At 47.4% G+C, this 19,855-nt stretch overlaps 1 protein-coding gene across 3 annotated transcripts in view; it reads right to left on the bottom strand.

Moving 5' to 3' along the window:
• The window catches only part of LOC140426820 (fibroblast growth factor receptor 4-like), an 88,404-nt gene that overhangs the window by 18,469 nt on the left and 50,080 nt on the right, over positions 1-19,855 (bottom strand). For 2 of the 3 annotated variants that reach the window (XM_072512035.1, XM_072512036.1), the window contains exons 4-12: positions 17,462-17,551; positions 12,653-12,822; positions 9,047-9,170; positions 7,609-7,799; positions 7,169-7,307; positions 6,058-6,251; positions 3,583-3,728; positions 2,925-3,046; positions 192-302 (exon numbers count right to left, since the gene is read on the bottom strand). In XM_072512035.1, the coding sequence (XP_072368136.1) occupies positions 192-302; positions 2,925-3,046; positions 3,583-3,728; positions 6,058-6,251; positions 7,169-7,307; positions 7,609-7,799; positions 9,047-9,170; positions 12,653-12,822; positions 17,462-17,551 (1,287 nt within the window). The remainder of the gene's footprint in view (positions 1-191; positions 303-2,924; positions 3,047-3,582; positions 3,729-6,057; positions 6,252-7,168; positions 7,308-7,608; positions 7,800-9,046; positions 9,171-12,652; positions 12,823-17,461; positions 17,552-19,855) is intronic. The other variant, XM_072512037.1, reaches the window with a different exon arrangement.

Here is a 19,855-nt window from a genome sequence, read left to right as displayed (position 1 = left end):
AAAAGAAAAATGAAGTTACTGTGAAAAGCCCCTAGTCGCCACATTCCGGCGCCTGTTTGGAGAGGCTGGTACGGGAATTGAACTGCGCTGCTGGCCTGCCTTGGTCTTCTTTCAAAGCCAGCGATTTAGCCCTGTGCTAAACCAGCCCCTTGGATAATGTTCTTGGATATCTGCATCCGCCATACACTCACCATCCTGTGTGCATGCACCCAGCAGGTTAATGATATTTTTATGCTTGTCCATCATCTTCATCATTTCCATCTCTGAGATAAGATCTGCCAGATCTTTTTCTGTAGCATCATCTAGAGAATTTAAATGTTATATTTTAACAGTTTCCTTAAGACTGATTTCAGCTTGTGAGAGAAGTTATTACATTTTTTTCTTCATTATTTCATGGGATGCGAGTGTTGCTGGCATTGGTTGCCCATCCCTAATTGCCCTTGAGCTGAGTGACTAACCAGGCCTGTTAAGAGGCTAGTTAAGAGCCAATCACATTGTGACAGTCATGTGTACGCCAGACTGCATAAGGGTAGAATTTTTCCTTCCCTGTAAGTCATTAGTGAACCAGATGGGTTTTCATAACCAGCAACTATGGTCACCATCAATGCGTGGCACAGTAGCACAGTGGTTGGCACTGTTGCTTCACAACTCCAGGGTCCCAGGTTCGATTCCCGGCTTGGGTCACTGTCTGTGCGGAGTCTGCACGTTCTCCCAGTGTCTGCGTGGGTTTCCTCCGAGTGCTCTGGTTCCCTCCCATAGTCCAAAGATGTGCAGGTTCGGTAGATTGGCCATGCTAAATTGTCCTTAGTGTCCAAAAAGGTTAGGTGGGGTTACTGGGATAGGGTGGAAGTGTGGGCTTTAAGTAGGGTTCTCTTTCCAAGGTCCGGTGCAGACTCGATGGGCCCAATGGCCTCCTTCTGCACTGTAAATTCTATGATTCTATGATCATGAAGATGAGCTTTAATATCCAAATGTATTAATTGAATCCAAATTCCAGCAGCTGCCATGGTGGGATTTGAATCCATGTCCCAGAAATTAACCTGGGCCTCTGGATTATGCATCAGTGACATTGCCTCTATGCCATGTCTGTCCAATTTTCCAACTGTGATCAGTCAGAGAGCAATCACCTGCAGTTGTTTGGAATATTCTATTTGTAACGGTCAACTTATTCATTCTCCTACTGGGGTAGGTTAGGAGAGTTCTTTTTAACACTTTCACCTTATGTGGGCATTGCTGGCTATGCCATTTATTGCCCATTCCTAATTGCCCTTGAAAAGTTGTTGATCATCCAACTTCTTGAACTGCTGCAGTCCATGTAGTGCAGGTGCACTCACAGTGCCGTTAGGAAATGAGTTCCAGGACTTTGACCGAGCACTGTGTGGAACAGGGATACAGTTATAAGTCAGGATGGTACGAGGCTTGGAGGAAAACCTGCAGGTAGTGGTATTCCAATCCATCTACTGCCCTTGTCCATTATCATGGAGATGGTCATGGATTTGGAAGGTGCTGTAGAAGAATCTTTGGTGAGATGCTGCAGCGCATCATAGATCTATACACTACTGCCACCATTTATCAGGAGAGGAGGGACTGAATGTTGCAGCCAGTGATTGGGGTGCCAATCAAGTGAGCTGCTTGTGTTCTGGATGGGTGGAGCTTCTTGAGTATTGTTGGAGCTGCACTCAACTGGGCAAGTGGAGAGTATTCCATCACACTCATGACTTATGCCTTCTATATGTGGACAGGCTTTGAAGGGTCAGGAGGTGGCTTACTTGCTGCAGAATTCCCAGCCTCTGACTTGTTCTTGTAGCCACAGTATTGATATACTTGGTCCAGTTCAGTTTTTGGTCAATGGTAACCCCCAGGATGTTGATAGTGGAGAATTCAGTGATGGTAAATCCATTTTATGTCAAGGGAGAAATTCAAGGTAGGATTCTCTAATTGGAGATGACCATTGCCTGGCAGTTGAGTGCCATGAATGCAACTTGGCACTTATCAGCCCAAGACTCAATGTTGTCTACGTTGTGCTACATATGGACACAGACTGCTTTAGTATCTGAGGAATCATGAATGGTGGCTGAACAAAGTGTAATCATCAGCGGACGTCCCCACTTCTGACCTTATGATGGAGGGACGGTCATTATGAAACATTATGTAGATGGTTGGGCCTAGGGCACTACCTTGAAGAACTCTTGTGTGATGTCCTGGAACACCAACCGCAATCCATCTTCCTTTGTGCCACAACCATCTTCCTTTGTGCCAACTAGTGACCGATTCCCAGTTTTACTAGGGCTCCTTGATACCACACAGTCAAATGATGCCTTGACTTCAAGGGCAGCCACTCTCATATTACCTCATTATAGGGTGGCACGGTGGCGCTGAGGACCCGGCTTACTGTCTGTGTGGAGTTTGCACATTCTCCCTGTGTCTGCGTGGGTCTCACCCTCACAACCCAAAGATGTGCAGCGTAGGTGGATTGGCCACGCTAAATTGCCCCTTAACTGGAAAAAAATCTACAGTTTTTTAAAGAAAAAACCCCCTCATGATTCCAACTCATTTTCCATGTTTGGACCAAGGCGTAATGAGATCAAGAGATGAGTGGCCCTGGCAAAACCCAAACAGAGCATCAGGAAGCAGATTACTTCTGAGTAAATATTGCTTGATGGAACTGTCGATGACCCCTTTAGTGATGACTGAGTGTAGACTGATGGGGTGGTAATTGGTCAGGTTGGACTTGCCCTGTTTTTTGTGTACAGGATATGCTTGGGACAATTTTCCACATTATCGGGTAGATGCCAGTGTTGTAACTGTACTGAAACAGCTTGACTCAGGCCTTTGCTCCAGTAGACTGGACTATTAGGGGTCCTAGTGGACCCAACAAAGGAACAACCTAAGTTACATATTTTGTGAAACTATATTTTGCTTACCTTTCAGTGATTTCACTGCCACTGTAACTGGCTTATCTGGATTGTCCTTATTAATCCCGTAGGCTTCTGCTTTAACCACCTGTCCAAAACAACCCTCCCCAAGAGGTTTCCCCAGTACGAGTCTGGAAAAAGAACAGAAATTTCAGAGTTAGCTGGCCATCTGAATTCTGTAAGCACCATTTCCAAATGATGAATCTTCTCAATAAATTTTCAGAAATACAGAATCACAGAATTGTTACGGTGCAGAAGGCGGCCATTTAGCCCATTGTGCCTGCTCTGGCTTGCCAAACAAACATCATGACCTAGTGTCATTCCCCTGCCTTTCCCCTGTATCTATGCACATTATTTCTATTCAAATTATCATCCAAAGCCTTAATGAATGCGTCAATTGAACCTGCCTCCACCACACACTGTGTATTCCAGACCCGAAACACTCACATCACATTTGCAATGGCAGCAGTTATAATGAGATCAAATACCAAACCCATAACACCGACCATTTAACAGTGAATTTTATCACCCCCTCAGCTGCTCTTTCAGCACAAGATTTTTCGGCCCATCTGTGTTTGAGCCACCTGCCCTCTGTCCAGATCACAAGGTTTGAAGTTTAATATTCTGTCTGCAGCCCATCCTGCCTCCTTCTCCCCATCACACTTACTTATCTCGATGGAATTCCCATTTTGGATCCATTGGTAGCTCAAACTCCACAACACCTGCCAACATGAGTGTGCCGCTGGAAGATAGCCTTGCCACCCTCACCAGAGAGGCATTTGACTTCATTGAAGAGTTTGATTCTCGAGAAAACTGAAAATGAAATGAAATGTGTCATTAGACTGAATGTAGGCAGACATAAAACAATGCTTCAAACCCACTTCTCTCCAGCTAGTCCTAACTTGTGGTTGTGTACATTGACTGTACTGTAATTTTGTTGGTGCATTTTATTTGTTTACTGTGATAGTGTTGATGCAGTTTGATTGCACTGCAATATTGTTAATGCAGGTTGACTGTATGATGGTACCATTGGTGTAGATTGATAATAATGTGATACTGTTGGTGTAATTTTGCTGTACTTTGACAGTGTTAGTGGAGATTGATAGTACAGTGGTATTGGTGTAAGTTGACTGTAATGTGGATGTTGATGCACACTGGTAGTACTGTGATAGAGTCGGTGCTGATTTGCTATACTCTCATAATGTTGCTGCAGATTGATCGTACTGTGATATTGGTGTAGGTTGGCTGTAATATGAGTGTTGGTGCAGATTGATAATACTGTGATATTGGTGTAGACTGGCTGTAACATGAGTGTTGGTGCAGATTGATAATACTGTGATATTGGTGTAGGTTGGCTGTAATATGAGTGTTGCTGCAGATTGATAATACTTTGATATTGGTGTAAATTGGCTCAATGGAAATGTTGGTGCAGATTGATAATACTGTGATATTGGTGTAGGTTGGCTGTAATATGAGTGTTGGTGCAGATTGAGAATACTGTGATATTGGTGTAGGTTGGCTGTAATATGAGTGTTGGTGCAGATTGATAATACTGTGATATTGGTGTAGGTTGGCTGTAATATGAGTGTTGGTGCAGATTGATCGTACTGTGATATTGGTGTAGGTTGGCATTAATATGAGTGTTGGTGCAGATTGATAATACTGTGATATTGGTGTAGGTTGGCTGTAATATGAGTGTTGGTGCAGATTGATAATACTGTAATATTGGTGTAGGTTGGCTGTAATATGAGTGTTACTGCAGATTGATCGTACTGTGATATTGGTGTAGGTTGGCTGTAATATGAGTGTTGGTGCAGATTGATAATACTGTGATATTGGTGTAGGTTGGCTGTAATATGAGTGTTGGTGCAGATTGATAATACTGTGATATTGGTGTAGGTTGGCTGTAATTTGAGTGTTGGTGCAGATTGATAATACTGTGATATTGGTGTAGGTTGGCTGTAATATGAGTGTTGGTGCAGATTGATAATACTGTAATATTGGTGTCGGTTGGCTGTAATATGAGTGTTGGTGCAGATTGATAATACTGTGATATTGGTGTAGGTTGGCTGTAATATGAGTGTTGGTGCAGATTGATAACACTGTGATATTGATGTAGGATGGCTGCAGAACCATATAATTCCTACAGTGCAGAAGGAGGCCTTTTGGCCCATGTGGTCTGGACTGAGTCTCTGAAAGAGCACTCTACCTAGGCCCATACCCCACCCTCTTCCCGTAACCCCACCAAACCTCCAATTCTGTGGACACTAAGGGGCAATTCAACATGGCCAATCCACCTAACCTACATACCTTTGGACTGTGAGTGGAAATTTGAGCACCCTGAGGAAACCCACACAGACACAGGGAGAACATGCAAACTCTACACAGACGGTCACCGGAAATGAACCCGGATCCCTGGCGCTGTGAGGCAGCAGTGCTAACCACTGTGCCGCCGTGCTGTCCCTGTGAGTGTTGATGCAGATTGGTGGTATTGTGAACGTGTGGGTGCAGTTTTGTTGCACTCTGATTGTGTTGCCGAAGGTTGATTGCTCTGCACTAATATTCACAGAGCTTATGGGCCAAAGAATGTGCTGTATGACTTTATTGGTTTTAATTTATTACCATTCAAGGTAATAAATCACTATTGATGATGTTACTGTATAAACACAAGCTTTGTATCAATTTCCTCTTTTTGGAGCTTTTAACCTCCTATAAAATATGGCAATGTGCCCCTGCAGAAAAAAATGAAGATTGTGGTGAGTTAGCCAGCCTTAGTCACAATGCTCATAGATGGCTGGCAACAATTGGTCTCAGCATCTCTCGAATCGAGGAAAGATTCAGCCAGAATTGCTACTCCCAATTGGTATTTAGTGGCCCTAGTTGATATTAATATTGTTGCGTGAGACCAGGATTAGGCTTTGACATGATGCCTCCCACCATAATGAAAGATCAGCTTGCCACACTCACATATGAAGAATAACTATCTGGGCAAGGCATGGGAGAGCTTTTGTGTGTCCATGCAATCAATAATTCTATTATTCAAAAACTCAGATGACACTCTTCGCTATCTCCCATTAATGAATGACAGTAGCATTTTTTCTTAATTTATTTTACCATAAATTATTGATTGGAGATTAATTACCTGTCTTTTGAAGGGGAACTTAGAGAGTTTCTGCACAGGGAGTGGGTCAAAGGCCCTCTTGGTAGACCTTGCCTGCATCCTGCATAATATAACAATGACCACAGACAAGATAATGGCCAAAGAGGTAGCAGCGTAAATCAAGATATCAGTGTATTTGGCCCCAGAGGCGTCAGCTGTTTTCACGGGTTCTTCTTCTACAGAACAAGACATAGAACAACACTCATGAATATTCTTTACACTTTACATTTTTAACTGTAGAGCTTATTGAGGCCAGGGTTGAAGATATGTCAAACAGCAATGCAAAAACTGTGTGTCGTTGGTACCGAAATCAGAGTCCATCACTATTCACACATCAACGGTAATAAACAGATTATCGGTCAGCACTTTTCTTGTACATAAAACTGCATTATCATCAAACAACAGTCAATTTTCACCCAGCTGGAATGGTGCAGCTGGAAGGATTAGGTAGCTGGGGTCATTGTACCGTGCTTCCTCACCTCAGAATCAGCATGGGAAGACCGCCTACCCTAGGCAAGCGGGGTCTACTTTACCTTTGAAAACATGGCCTGATGATGTAATTAGCATCACAACCCCATTTTAACTAAAATTGAGAGGCTTAGTCAGAGCCAAACCTAGTAGCTGGATCTGGCAACAAATAATGGAGAGGCCAAAAGAGGTCTTTTGCCTTTACTGCAGATTACTTGTGCTACTCTGGACCATGTAAGAAATCCTCTGATCTCCCAAGCCCCAGCTTTATCACTCCCACCTAGGACTAGCAGCATCTGTAAGCTCCCTCACTGCATGGACATTGTGTGCATTAGTCCTTGGGCTCATGTCTTCTTTTCTGCTATACTGGCTACTGCTCTGTGGTCACCGCCCCCCCCCCCCCCACCTTGGTTTCAGCAGAAGACAGTGTTCCAATGTCTAAATCGAGTTGTAGGAGTTTAAATTACCTGGGATGTCGGGATGAAGTCTCTGCTGGGCTTTCCATCTTATCTCCATCCCACCCCAAGTCAAAATCGATCCTACAATCCTTCAAGCATACACCTAAGTGTTCACCTCCTGTTTCAACTGATTCATATTGATCCCATCCTATAGGTATAGTACGTACCTGGTAAAACTGTTAGCCATGCTGAATGGTAAGAGATCCCAATAGAATTGCCTGCCAAGCAGGTGTACTTTCCAGCATCCTCAAATGTGACATTATGTAAGTAGAGGACTTCAATTTCAGTGCTATTAATATCAGCAGTCTGTGAAGCGAGGAAATATAAATGAACTAGTTTACGAATAATATTCAACATAGGGCAACGTACATAAACTTTGTTCTGCAGGTGCATAGTATTGGATTACAGGGAGATGAAACAGGAAATAACTTAGTTATTCAAGACTATAATAACACTGTTTGTGCCAAAATAACAGCAATGGCACGCTACTGTAAAGATTATTTGAGAACCAGCTTGTCCACTAAGTGTACCGTAATTGATTAGTTAGAAACAGCTTTAAATCGGTTAGAGTCCATAAAATGATCAGTTTGTTGGCCCACATACATACCTTTAGAACCTGGACGTAAGGAACTTCATCTGGTCCATATTTACTGCCGTTCACCTCCACATGTTTGAGCCACTGGATGTGAGGCTGGGCATCACTGAAAACTCTGCAATGAAATTCTACATTGCTTCCCACCACCACAGATTTGTTAGCTGGCAGCCCAACTTGCAGGATAGGCCGATGAGGAGATCTTTCTGTGGACAGAAGTTACTGTATACATATTACATGTATAAATATATACATACATACACACACAAATACAGTTTAGGAACTACTAATACTTAAGCCCTTATTTATTTTTGTCTCTGCATTTGTTTAGCTGATTGTCCTCAGTCATCCTCAGACTACTCTTAACAGGAAGAAAATGATACTATTGCTGCATTCTCAGTTTCTTGCCCACTGTTTATTTGTGTTGCGAATCATAACAGAACCTGTCTGGCTCCTTCCATTCTTCAAATAATTTCCAGGCAGAAATTGTCAATATTAATTCCCCATGGTAGATAGATATGGTGGACAGATAAACAAGCAATGTAATATGGAGGATCAGAACAGCTCATAATGGGTTTCATTATTCCAGTTAACAGCGTAGTGACCTTTCATGTTCCTTTGAAGTTTTGTTGTGTATAGAGATCGCGGTCAAACCCTACACTGACTCTAATTGCACCACTAATAACATCTTAGGTCAACCAGAAACATCATATCGGCTCAGATCCAAAGTCAACCACAACCAAGTCCAACAAAAACACCTGGCTTTCATGGAAATTTCCAAATCAGTTGTAGACTTTTACTTCTGTTTAATTCTTATCAGTATTTGGCATTTAGATACAATTGAGCCAATATTCCACAAGCAAAAATCTGCCATTATCAGAATCGTAACAATTGGCGCCTTTTTGCCTATAATTACCTGACTCTAAATTGAAGATTATTTTTCATGCGATTGCGTTCATTCCATTTTGGTGGCACGATGCTTAGTTTAAACATAATGAGTGAAACAAATGCACCTAATATGGGGTTGTTGTACAGACTGGCTTGGACTTTAAGCCACAATTTTAATATTCTGAAATACCATGAACTTGGAGTGCAAAAGATCCAAGCATTTACTCCTGATGTTTGTAAAGAGCATTGAAGCTGAAAATCCAAACCATTATATGTGCAGCAATCTCCAGAAGATCAAAGCATAGAAATTACTGTTGCTGATAATAGTGGAGGAATGTTTAGTCTGTCGAATTGGAATTCCTCTGTTATCTATTTTAATGGAAGTATAGAGCATTTATATTAGAGCAATGCAACACAAGTATTCTGAGTAACTTCTCATTGTAGAATGTTTCAAAATAATTATCAGTACTGACAGGAGTAAGAAGCAAGGTTCAGAAGGTATGCGTTTTATTATCTCTCCCAATTCCCATACCAGCTGCTTCTCCCTGAATCATTCCAGCCTTACCCAACACCTCCAGTTGGTAACTGTGATTAATGTTGCCAAACTTGTTCTCCACCACACAGGTATAGTTGCCACGGTCAGATGGTACAACACTCTCCATCACCAAGCTCCAACGCTGATGGCGTAGCTGAGAGGATAAATGAAATTAAAAATTTGAAAACCAGTGAAAAGGCAATCTTGTGAAATGTTCTAAAAAAGTGAACTGAGTACAGACAAGGGGCAAAATTCTCCGGTATCGCCGCGATGTCCGCCGACCGGTGCCAAAAACGGTGCAAATCAGTCGGGCATCGCGCCGCCCCAAAGGTGCGGAATCTTCCGCACCTTGGGGGGACTAGCCCCAACCTTGAGGGGCTAGGCCATCGCCGGACTGATTTCCGCCCCTCCAGCTGGCGGAAGTGCCCCGCCAGCTGGCGCGGAAATGACATTGCCGGGTGGCGCATGCGCGGGAGCGTTAGCGGCCGCTCACAGCATCCCCCGCATGCGCTGTGGAGGGAGTCTCTTACGCCTCCGTCACGGTGGAGACCGTGGCGAAGACGGAAGGAAAAGAGTGCCCCCACGGCACACGCCCGCCCGCGGATCGGTGGGCCCCGATCGCGGGCCAGGCCACCGTGGGGGCACCCCCCGGGGCCAGATCGCCCGCATCCCACTGAGGACCCCGAAGCCTGCCCTCGCCGCCTTGTCCCGCCGGTAAGGTAGGTGGTTTAATCCACGCCGGCGGGACAGGCATTCTAGCAGCGGGACTTCGGCCCATCCGGACCGGAGAATCGCAGGGGGGGCCTGCCAACCGTGCCAGCGCGATTCCCGCCCCCGCCGAGTCTCCGGTGCCGGAGAATTCGGCAACCGGCGGGGGCGGGATTCACGCCAGCACCCGACGATTCTCCGACCCGGCGGGGGGCCGGAGAATCTCGCCCAAGGAATCTAAAACTTTCTGGACTGCATTGCTTGTCTACATGTTTATTTTATCAGTGAGTCTGGATTAAATTCAGTTGATCAGAAAGGATTATTGTATACACGTAAATGCGGATTAGTCCGTATTTGTTGGGTTTCTGCCAAGGAAAATTTGCTTAACATTTAACTTTTCATATTTGATTTTGCAGTGACTTTTGGGATAATGTATAATCATGTTTGTCACGGTGGCATCATGTGTAAGTGATGTGATCATATGTTTTCAGGTGATATTATCAAGGTTTGTCAAACAAATTTTCCTGAAGACAACGTCCCTTTAGCTTCAATAGTATTTGCTAAGGCAACATGACAATTTGTAATTTCAGGAAAATCAAAAGTTAACCGATTCAGACAGGCAGTTAAGATCTGACAGGTCTCATGCTGAAAGGCTGTTGGGGATTTGTCCTCAACCCCATCTCCCCCACTCCCCCAAACCCGTCTGATTCCTGCACTGGATTAAGATTTGGGCAATAGAAACTGAATATTTCATTCTGTTTTACAGCATTCACTTAATACACGTTTGGCCTTATTCTCGCCAAGAAAGAAACTTAGTGTTATATTGTGTCCTCAGGGCATTCAAGGTGTCTTACAACCAAGAAGGTAGTTTCTGCAAAGTAAGCAAACACAGCAGCCAATTTGTGTCCAATGAGATTTTTCAAACAGCCGTGAATTAGTTAAGTGACCAGTATCTTGGGCGGGATTCTCCGACCCCCCGCCGGGCCGAAGTCCTGCTGCTGGAATGCTTGGCCCGCCGGCGAGAATCAAACCACCTCTCTTACCGGCGGGACAAGGCGGCGCGGGCGGGCTCCGGGGTCCTGGGGGGGGGGGGCAGGGCGATCTGGCCCACGGTGGCCTGGCCCGCGATCGGGGCCCACTGATCCGCGGGCGGGCCTGTGCCGTGGGGGCACTCTTTTCCTTCCGCCTTTACCATGGTCTCCACTATGGCGGAGGCGGAAGAGACCCCCTCCACTGCGCATGCACGGGGATGCCGTGAGCGGCCGCTGACGCTCGCGCGCATGCGCCGCACGGCAAGTCATTTCCGCGCCAGCTGGCGGGGCACCAAAGGCCTTTCCCACCAGCTGGCGGGGTGGAAATCAGTCCGGCGCGGGCCTAGCCCCTCAAGGTTAGGGCTCGGCCCCTCAAGATGCGGAGGATTCCGCACCTTTGGGGCGGCGCGATGCCGGACTGATTCACGCCGATTTTGGCGCCGGTGGGCGGACATCGCGCCGATTGCAGAGAATCCCGCCCCTTGTTTTTAATGAATTTGACTGGACGAATACCCTGCTCTTCTCCAAATACTTTATTGGAACAGGAAGACAGACTTTGTTTTAATGTTCATTTGAGTAAGGCACCGCTTCTTCAGTATTACTCCCAAATGTCATTCAGACTCCGAAAGATTACAATTCAAAGGCTGAATTTAAATACAGAGGTTGATAAATATTCTTTGAAGACCATGAGGGACCTAGACAGACCACCACAAATTTGACATACATACATCACAATTATGCTAGCCGTACATTCTTTCTTCCTTTTTATATATCTATTCTTTCTCCATAAACTCTGACTATTTATCCAGGTACCATACCCCACTAAACCATTGCGATTCAACATTTATTGGCAAAATTCACATCCACCAGAGATCAGGTGCATAACCCTCCCCCAACTGATCCATAAAGGAAAGCAATGTGAAGGCTTCTAAAGCAATATTATTCTGACCCTTCTTGTTTTCTTAAATGCATTGCTTTCATGTAACACAACCCTACATAATTAATATTGCATTTCAAGCCCGTTAAGAGTTCCTACATTATGACGACACTGAAATTGGCATTGCAGAGTTAGTACATAGCTAAGCTCCAGTATAAAAGTTTTACCATCTCAATGACCGACCTGGGACATTGCCAGGAGTAGTGTGAATATCACATTAAAGAAAATGGTTTATATGAATAATAAATTATCAAAAAGGAGCGATCCATGATGCTTTCCTTATATGTAGGAGACTGCCAGCAGAGGAGGAGCCAGAAAAAAGAGTGAGAGTTTGGCAGCTTTAGATTTTTTCTAGGAAGTTAAGAACATGCCATCGCTGACAGAATTGGTAAAGTTGCTTAAAAGTGTTCTAGAATCAATATATTCTGTCTTCACATAGGCTTTGCTTATAAATACATCTTCCAGTTGACTCAGTTGAAGTACTGAGCTGGGTCACTGTCTGCGCGGAGTCTGCACGTTCTCCCTGTGTCTGCGTGGGTTTCCTCCGGGTGCTCCGGTTTCCTCCCACAGTCCAAAGACGTGCAGGTTAGGTGGATTGGCCATGATAAATTGCCCTTAGTGACCAAAAAGGTTAGGAGGGGTTATTGGGTTATTGGGATAGGGTGGAAGTGAGGGCTTAAGTGGGTCGGTGCTGACTCGATGGGCCGAATGGCCTCCTTCTGCACTGTATGTACTCTCAGTAGTTAGGCCTAAGGTTGTGGTTTTGTGACCCTCTACACTTGAATGCATTATGATGTATGTATGTCAAATTCCTGGTAGTCTGTCTAGGCCCCTGGTGATCTAGAAAGAATATTTATCACCAGCAGTACTTAAATTCAGACTTTAAACTGTGATCATTCTGAATGTGAATGAAACCTTAACCCCAACATTATGTTGCAAATGGGTGAATGTGAGTTTTACCTTAATGCCTCCGATCCGCTGCTCTCCCCTGAACTCCCTGCCATTCTTCAACCAGCGTATGGTGGGATTGGGATTTCCGGCAGCGGGGCAGCGAAACTTCACTGTATTTGCAGCTGGGACCACATGAAGGTGCTTCTCCATACGCTCGAAATGTGTCCAGTAAGGTGTTCCTGTGTGTGTGAGAAGGGGAACCAGGAAGGAATGTCTTTGGTTAGAAATGAGTTATTAATTAGACAATAATAGACTTGTGTGTATTCTGGTAATGAGAAATACAGATCAAATTTAAATTATAATTATGTGGAACACAACCACTGTTTGGTAAGAAACTATAGAGCTTGATCAGTGTCTCTAGACAATTATGGACAAGAGGGAAAACTGATCCTGCACTGCTGGTGAGAGCTCTACCAGAAGAGAATGTAGATTGGAGAATTGGCATGAAGTATTAAACCTATATTGCTGACCTGCACTCACTTTGAACAAGGCCCCATGCAGGTAGCACAGATCAGTCAATTTAACCTATAGGATTTGAGAAATGCTTAATGTTTCTTTAGTCAATTCATTCTGATGCTCAAGGCAGATTGAAATGATTGAATACCCTTCATTAAGAGTAGAAGGAATGATTTTGCTACAGTATATATTTGTGGCACATATTTTGATTGAAAGCGCACTACAGAAAACTTTCATGCAAAAAATAAAAGCATTTAAACTTATCTTGCACCGTTCCCATCCTCAGGACATCCCATAACACTTCACAATGAATCACATTTGAAATTAAGCGATTTGTTGTGTGGGCAAACATGGAAGCCAATTTTCATACAGCAAGCTCACAAAAATGGTTAGGAAGTAAATGACCAATTTATCTGTTATTGGAGATTTTGACTGGGGAATAAATGTTGGCCAGTACACCAGGAGAACTCCCCTGCTCACCAAGACCCAGGAGAACTTTGCTGCTATCCTTCAAAAAACATAATGGGATCTTTTATCATCAAATGACAATGCGCTCAGGGCCTTGATGAAACGTTTAATCCAAAAGATGGCACCTCCAACAACACCCTCATTACTCTCTCATTGCAGACTAACTGCAATCCCTTTTGAAAGGGATGACACAGACCCAATTGGCTGAGTGGCCTCCTTCTGTGCTATATTATTTTGTTATTCTATGATTCTAATTCCAGTAAAAACCTCAGTCAACATTTCCTCATTGGTTCTGTGAAATAATTCTCCAATCAGTTGGCAAGGAACACAAGTGGAAGAATGGGAATGAGAAGGGATAGGTTAGGGTTGGTGGGGTACTTAAGGTAAGCATCTGAATTACCTCCAGAATTACTAGAAATCTGACGTATTGGCCAATCTGAGTGCGATAACCCTCACGAGGACCATGGGGAATCACTTAACGATCTTCCCTTGGGGCGTGTGGAGTACAAACTCCCATGGTAACAAGGGAGGCCTGTCCAGCTGCGATTCATTACCGAGCCCTTTGAATGCCTCCCAGACCTGGACCAAGAGTTCCGTTAGTCCTGGCTGGGACACTTGTGTGTTGCCATGGGTGAGGCCTTACTTCTGAGTTCAGAATAAATCTGTTTAAGTCTTCCCCTTCGTGCCTCCTGGGTTACTACACTGGCGATAAGGAGCAAGAACGGGATTCTGGACAGCCCTGCTTCAAAAAAAGAAACAAAACTACCTCTCGTAAGTAAACGTACAAAGAGAACCCGGAAATGCTATTATTTGGGAAACTCAAGACATATGGAGGACGGGCATGGAGGATTGGCCGCAGGACACTGAAAGAATGCGCTATTTCTTTTGTGCGAATGGCATAGAAGGTGACGACCGACAAAAGGTAATCATTTAGACGTCTTGTAGAGCCCCGACATCTGGCATCATTAAGAGTTTGACTTACTCGGCAACCCCGGACTCAAAAACTTCTAATGAACTGTAGAATTAGTGGCAAACCACTACAGCCCAAGGCCAATGGTAATTCTCCAGCGCTACAGGTTTAATACCCATAATGGATTTCCTGACCAGGCTCAGGAAACTGGCAGAACACTGCGAGTATGGGTCATCCCTGCTAATGGAACCGATTGGTATGTGAGATAAACAACATCACGACACAGAGAAATCTATTTGCAGAACCCGCCCCGGACCCCAAGTGAGCCATAGAACTGGTGCTATTCCAGAAAATTGCTGAGAAAGGGGCCCAGGATCTTCAAGGTTGAATCGACTGCAGCATGCTCAACGTCGGATGACCCGCGCGTATCGAAAACCTGGGTCACCCATAGAAAGCACCTCCGCACCTCACCACTGTTCACCACTCAGCCATGGCATGCAAGGATACGGGTTGATGTCCGCGAAACCCCAGAATGTTGGGGAAGCTTCCCCAGCAGACTTCGGGGAACAGTTACAAGTACCTGCAGCCGAAGGATACACCCAAGGCAAGTCTGCCAGAATTGTCAGTACGCGTATCATCCAGACTGGAAGCCAAAACCACCTCAGGCCCGGGTCTTGCAAATCCACCAGCCCGAACAGGACAAACTGATGCAGCTGAACTGTATCATCACCCCCAAAGATCCCCAATCAACATTAAACTCAGGGTCAATGCTCACCCCCTGGAAATAGAAGTGGACACAGGAGCCACTGTCTCCAATACAAGGGAACAGACCTGCAGCACTTCCATGCGGGCATCGTGCCCTGGGCCTGCGAGATACCAGGCTGGCCAGGTACATGGGGGAGCCTCTACAATTTGTAGGAACCACCATGACCCCAATCACCCATGGGCAGCAGATGGTCCGACTCCCCCAATAGTCGTACATGGACCAGGACCCAGTCTCCAGGGTAGAGACTGGCTGCAAAAAATCCGATTGGAGTTGGTAGCAGATTTTCAAAATGCAAACCAGCAGCCTATGCAAAGTCATTGGGAAATATCCCGAGGTATTTCAGGAAGGCCTCTGCAAAATCAAAGGAGCAAGACCCGGAGGCCCTACCGAAGTACTTCAGAGCGCGACGAATCCCTGATGCCTTGCTCAGCAAGGTAGAGAGCGAACTTTGGGTGACTGGAGAGCTTTGGCATCATATACCTCGTACTTTTTACAGATTGAGCCGCGCCAGTACTCCCAGTACTAAAGCCCAACAAGTCAGTCTGCCTTTGTGGAGACTATAAATTAACTGTCAACAGAGCCTCCTGCCGTGAACAGTACCCTATGCTGCGTATCGAACACCTCTACACAAAACTGACTGGAGGTCACACATGGGATACCGGAGGTCCTTGTGTCCGACAACGGGACCCTCTTCAGCAGCGGAGAATTCCAAGCATTAGCGAAGACCAATGGGATGAAACACATCCGAACGGCACCATGTCACCCATCATTGGAGTGAGGGGGAGGATCTGGACCTGGGGGAGGGGGGTGATAACCCTCACGAGGACCACAGGAAATCACTTACCGATTTCCCTGTGAGGCTTGTGGTGTACGGGTTCCCATGGTAACGGGTGGAGGCCTGCCCAGTTGGGACTCATTACCGAGCCTTTTAAATGCCGTCCTAGACCCAGACTGGCAGTTCCGTTAGTTCCGAGCTGGGACACTTGTATTGTACGCGAGTGTGGCTTTACTTTTGAGTTCAGAATAAGTCTGTTTAAACATTCCTCTTCTTGTCTCCTGTATTACTACACTGAGTCAATTCTTTTAACCTGAATTTATGAACTCTGTTTAAGAGAAACTCAACAGTAACATCAAACACTAACCATTTGAAACACTCTCCAAAGCAATTGTGCATTCCTACTTAATCAACTGTACAGTAATTGACCCAATTAACTGGACTGGGAATTCCTGTGGCAATTAGGCTACACATTTGACAGTAGACTGATGCTCAGCGACTCAACAATTATAGTAAAAACAAATTGCCACCAAAGAATACCCAGAGCAGTTTAACTGGAGAGCCTACTGGTTGGTTCTAGGGTCACTCAATTGCTTCTCCCAAATTACAGAGGGGCTGTAAGATGTGTGGTTGAAAATTACATTGTCTCACTGTCACAATAAACCCATAATTCTTCGTCCCACGTTCAGCTATTAATCAATATGCAAACCAAAACTAGGGGGAGGGATTCTCCGAAATGGAGGCAGAGTGTTCGCGTCGTCGTGAACGCTGTCGAGGTTCACGACGGCGCGAAACGGCCTCTATCCCGACGGATTCAGGGCCCGATAATGGGCTAGGAGCGGCGCCGCATCATTTACGCGCGCCAGGCATTGGCGCCGTGTAAAGGCGGCGCCGCATATATGAAGCGGCCGGCGCCGTTTTGGGCAGGCCGCTTGGCCCATCCGGGCCTGAGAATAGCAGGGGTGCCGGAGAATCGCCATTTTGGGTGTCTCGGGCGATTCTCCGGCCTGCGCTGCGCGAAACTCGACGGGGCCGTTCTCGCCGCTTGGGTGAATCGAGGGAGGGCGTCGGACCGGCGTCCCGGGAAAATTTGGCGACCCAGGCGATTCTCCAAACCAGCGCGGGAGTGCAGAATCGCGCCCAGGTTGTTCCAGTGCAGCTTAGCATTATTCGCTACTTGATGATGAGAATGATAGCCCATGTGTGTCTTAGCTACAAAAAGTAGGTGAATCTAACCAAGGTAATTAGAGCCCTTCCTCTCCCAATCATCAGTGAATTGATGGAAGAAGTCATCAATAAATTTACCAATAAAAAAACCTGTTCACTGATGCTCAACTCCAGACCCTTTGGTCTCATGACATATTCCGTGTGTGTGTGTGTGTGTGTGTATGTATGTGTGTTATGTATGTGTGTTATTAAAAGGAGTACATCTAAATCACTGACCTTTCTGAGGATAAGCATGACCATCATTGGATTCTGGAGCTGAATCTTCAGATCCACCATCTTCATCATCATCACCAGAAGACAATGAATCTGAAATGATTAATGTAGGGGACATTAGGCCTCATGGAACCCAATCTGGAATTTCATACTATACTCACTCCAGTCTAGATTTTATGGAAATACATTGTGGTAACTGCGACAAAGGAGCTCTGTTGGTTATATTTATTGATATGCACGCTGAGGTCCCAGGTTCGATCCCGACTCTGGGTCACTGTCCGTGTGGAGTTTGCACATTCTCCCCGTGTTTGCGTGGGTTTCGCCCCCACAACCCAAAGATGTGCAGGGTAGGTGGATTGAACACGCTAAATTGCCGCTTAATTGGAAAAAATGAATTGGGTACTCTAAATAAAATTTAAAAAAAATATTTACTGATATGCGCTAGGTTAACTCTCTTACTCCAAAAGGGACCCATTACTGGTGGAATCTCAATTCCCCCTTACGGTAATGGACTACTACAAAGGAAATGGATGGCAGGCACACAGTAAATGGCATTTCCAAGTAACCATTCTTCATGCATGTGTAGGATGAGAGGGTCTGGATGCTGTTCAAATGGGATGCAGCTCAATGTTCCACCCTGTCCTCACATTAATTGTGCCTACATGCACTTCACAGAAGGCGTTGCTTTCTGTACTGGGTATGCTTTGTATCCTGTACAAATCCTGTATCAGGACTGATATCAGCTGGCATTTTTGTGAAAACTTGTGAGCTGAATTTGAATTTTACAATCTGAATATGTGGGGCGTCATTCTCCGCCCCCCCAGCGGGTCGGAGAATGGCCGTTGGCCGCCGTGAATCCCGCCCCCGCCGGTTGCCGAAGTCTCCGAAGGGAGAAAAGTCAGCGGGGCGTTAATGGCGCCGTTGCCGCAGAGAATGTCACGGGTCTGCGCAAGGCAGCCGATTTTCGGCCTGCCGATATTCTCCCTTCCGGATGGGCCGAAGTCCCGTCGATGTGATGACCGTTCACGTCGACGTGAATCAAACCTCCTTTTCATCGGCGTGACCCGGTGCTCCAGGCTCATGCCGACCAGCGTGGAGGTGAGTGACGGCCTGGGGGGTTGGCTCTGGGCAGGCAATGGCGTGGCCGCAGTCTGATTGCGTGAGGAGAGGTGTGTCTCGGGTTGTGTGTGTGTGTGTGCGGCGGGGGGGGTAGTTAGAGTAGGCTGGGCTCCGGGGGAGTGTCGGGAGGGGGTCCGTGCCGGGGTGGATGTTGGGGGGGGTGGGGGTCCATGCCGGGGTGGAGGTTGGGGGTTTGGGGGGGGGGTCCGTGCTGGGGTGGAGGTTGGGGGGGGTCCGTGCCGGGGTGGAGGTTGGGGTGGGTTCCGTGCTGGGGTGGAGGTTAGGGGGGGGTCCGTGCCGTGCCGGGGTGGAGGTTGGGGGGGGGGTCCGTGCTGGGGTGGAGGTTGGGGGGGTCCGTGCCGGGGTGGAGGTTGGGGGGGTCCGTGCCGTGCCGGGGTGGAGGTTGGGGGTTGGGGGGGGTCCGTGCTCGGGTGGAGGTTGGGGGGGGGTCTGTGCCGGGGTGGAGGTTGTGGGGGGGGGTCCATGCCGGGGTGGAGGTTGGGGGTTGGGGGGGGGGTCCGTGCTGAGGTGGAGGTTGGGGGGGGGTCCGTGCCGGGGTGGAGGTTGGGGGGGGTCCATGCTGGGGTGGAGGTTGGGGGGGGGTCCGTGCCGTGCCGGGGTGGAGGTTGGGGGGGGGGGGGTTCGTGCTGGGGTGGAGGTTGGGGGGGGGGGGGGGGGTCCGTGCCGTGCCGGGGTGGAGGTTGGGGGGAGTCCATGCTGGGGTGGAGATTGGGGGGGGTCCGTGCCGGGGTGGAGGTTGGGGGGGGTCCATGCCATGCCGGGGTGGAGGTTGGGGGTCGGAGGGGGTCCGTGCTGGGGTGGAGGTTGGGGGGGGTCCGTGCCGGGGTGGAGGTTGGGGGGGTCCGTGCCGTGCCGGGGTGGAGGTTGGGGGGGGTCCGTGCTGGGGTGGAGGTGGGGGGGGGTTCCGTGCCGGGGTGGTGGTTGGGGGGGGGTCCGTGCTGGGGTGGAGGTTGGGGGGGGTCCGTGCCGTGCCGGGGTGGAGGTTGGGGGGGTCCGTGCTGGGGTGGAGGTTGGGGGGGGGGTCCGTGCCGTGCCGGGATGGAGGTTGGGGGGGGTCCGTGCTGGGGTGGAGGTTGGGGGGGGTCCGTGCCGGGGTGGAGGTTGGGGGGGGTCCGTGCCGTGCCGGGGTGGAGGTTGGGGGTTGGTCCGTGCTGGGGTGGAGGTTGGGGGGGGTCCGTGCTGGGGTGGAGGTTGGGGGGGGTCCGTGCCGTGCCGGGGTGGAGGTTGGGGGTTGGGGGGGGTCCGTGCTGGGGTGGA

This window comes from Scyliorhinus torazame, chromosome 7, assembly GCF_047496885.1.
Source record: "Scyliorhinus torazame isolate Kashiwa2021f chromosome 7, sScyTor2.1, whole genome shotgun sequence".
Classification (NCBI taxonomy): Eukaryota; Metazoa; Chordata; class Chondrichthyes; order Carcharhiniformes; family Scyliorhinidae; genus Scyliorhinus; species Scyliorhinus torazame.
The sequence above is the reverse complement of the archived record's forward strand: the minus strand, read 5'-3'. Positions and strand labels throughout refer to the sequence as shown.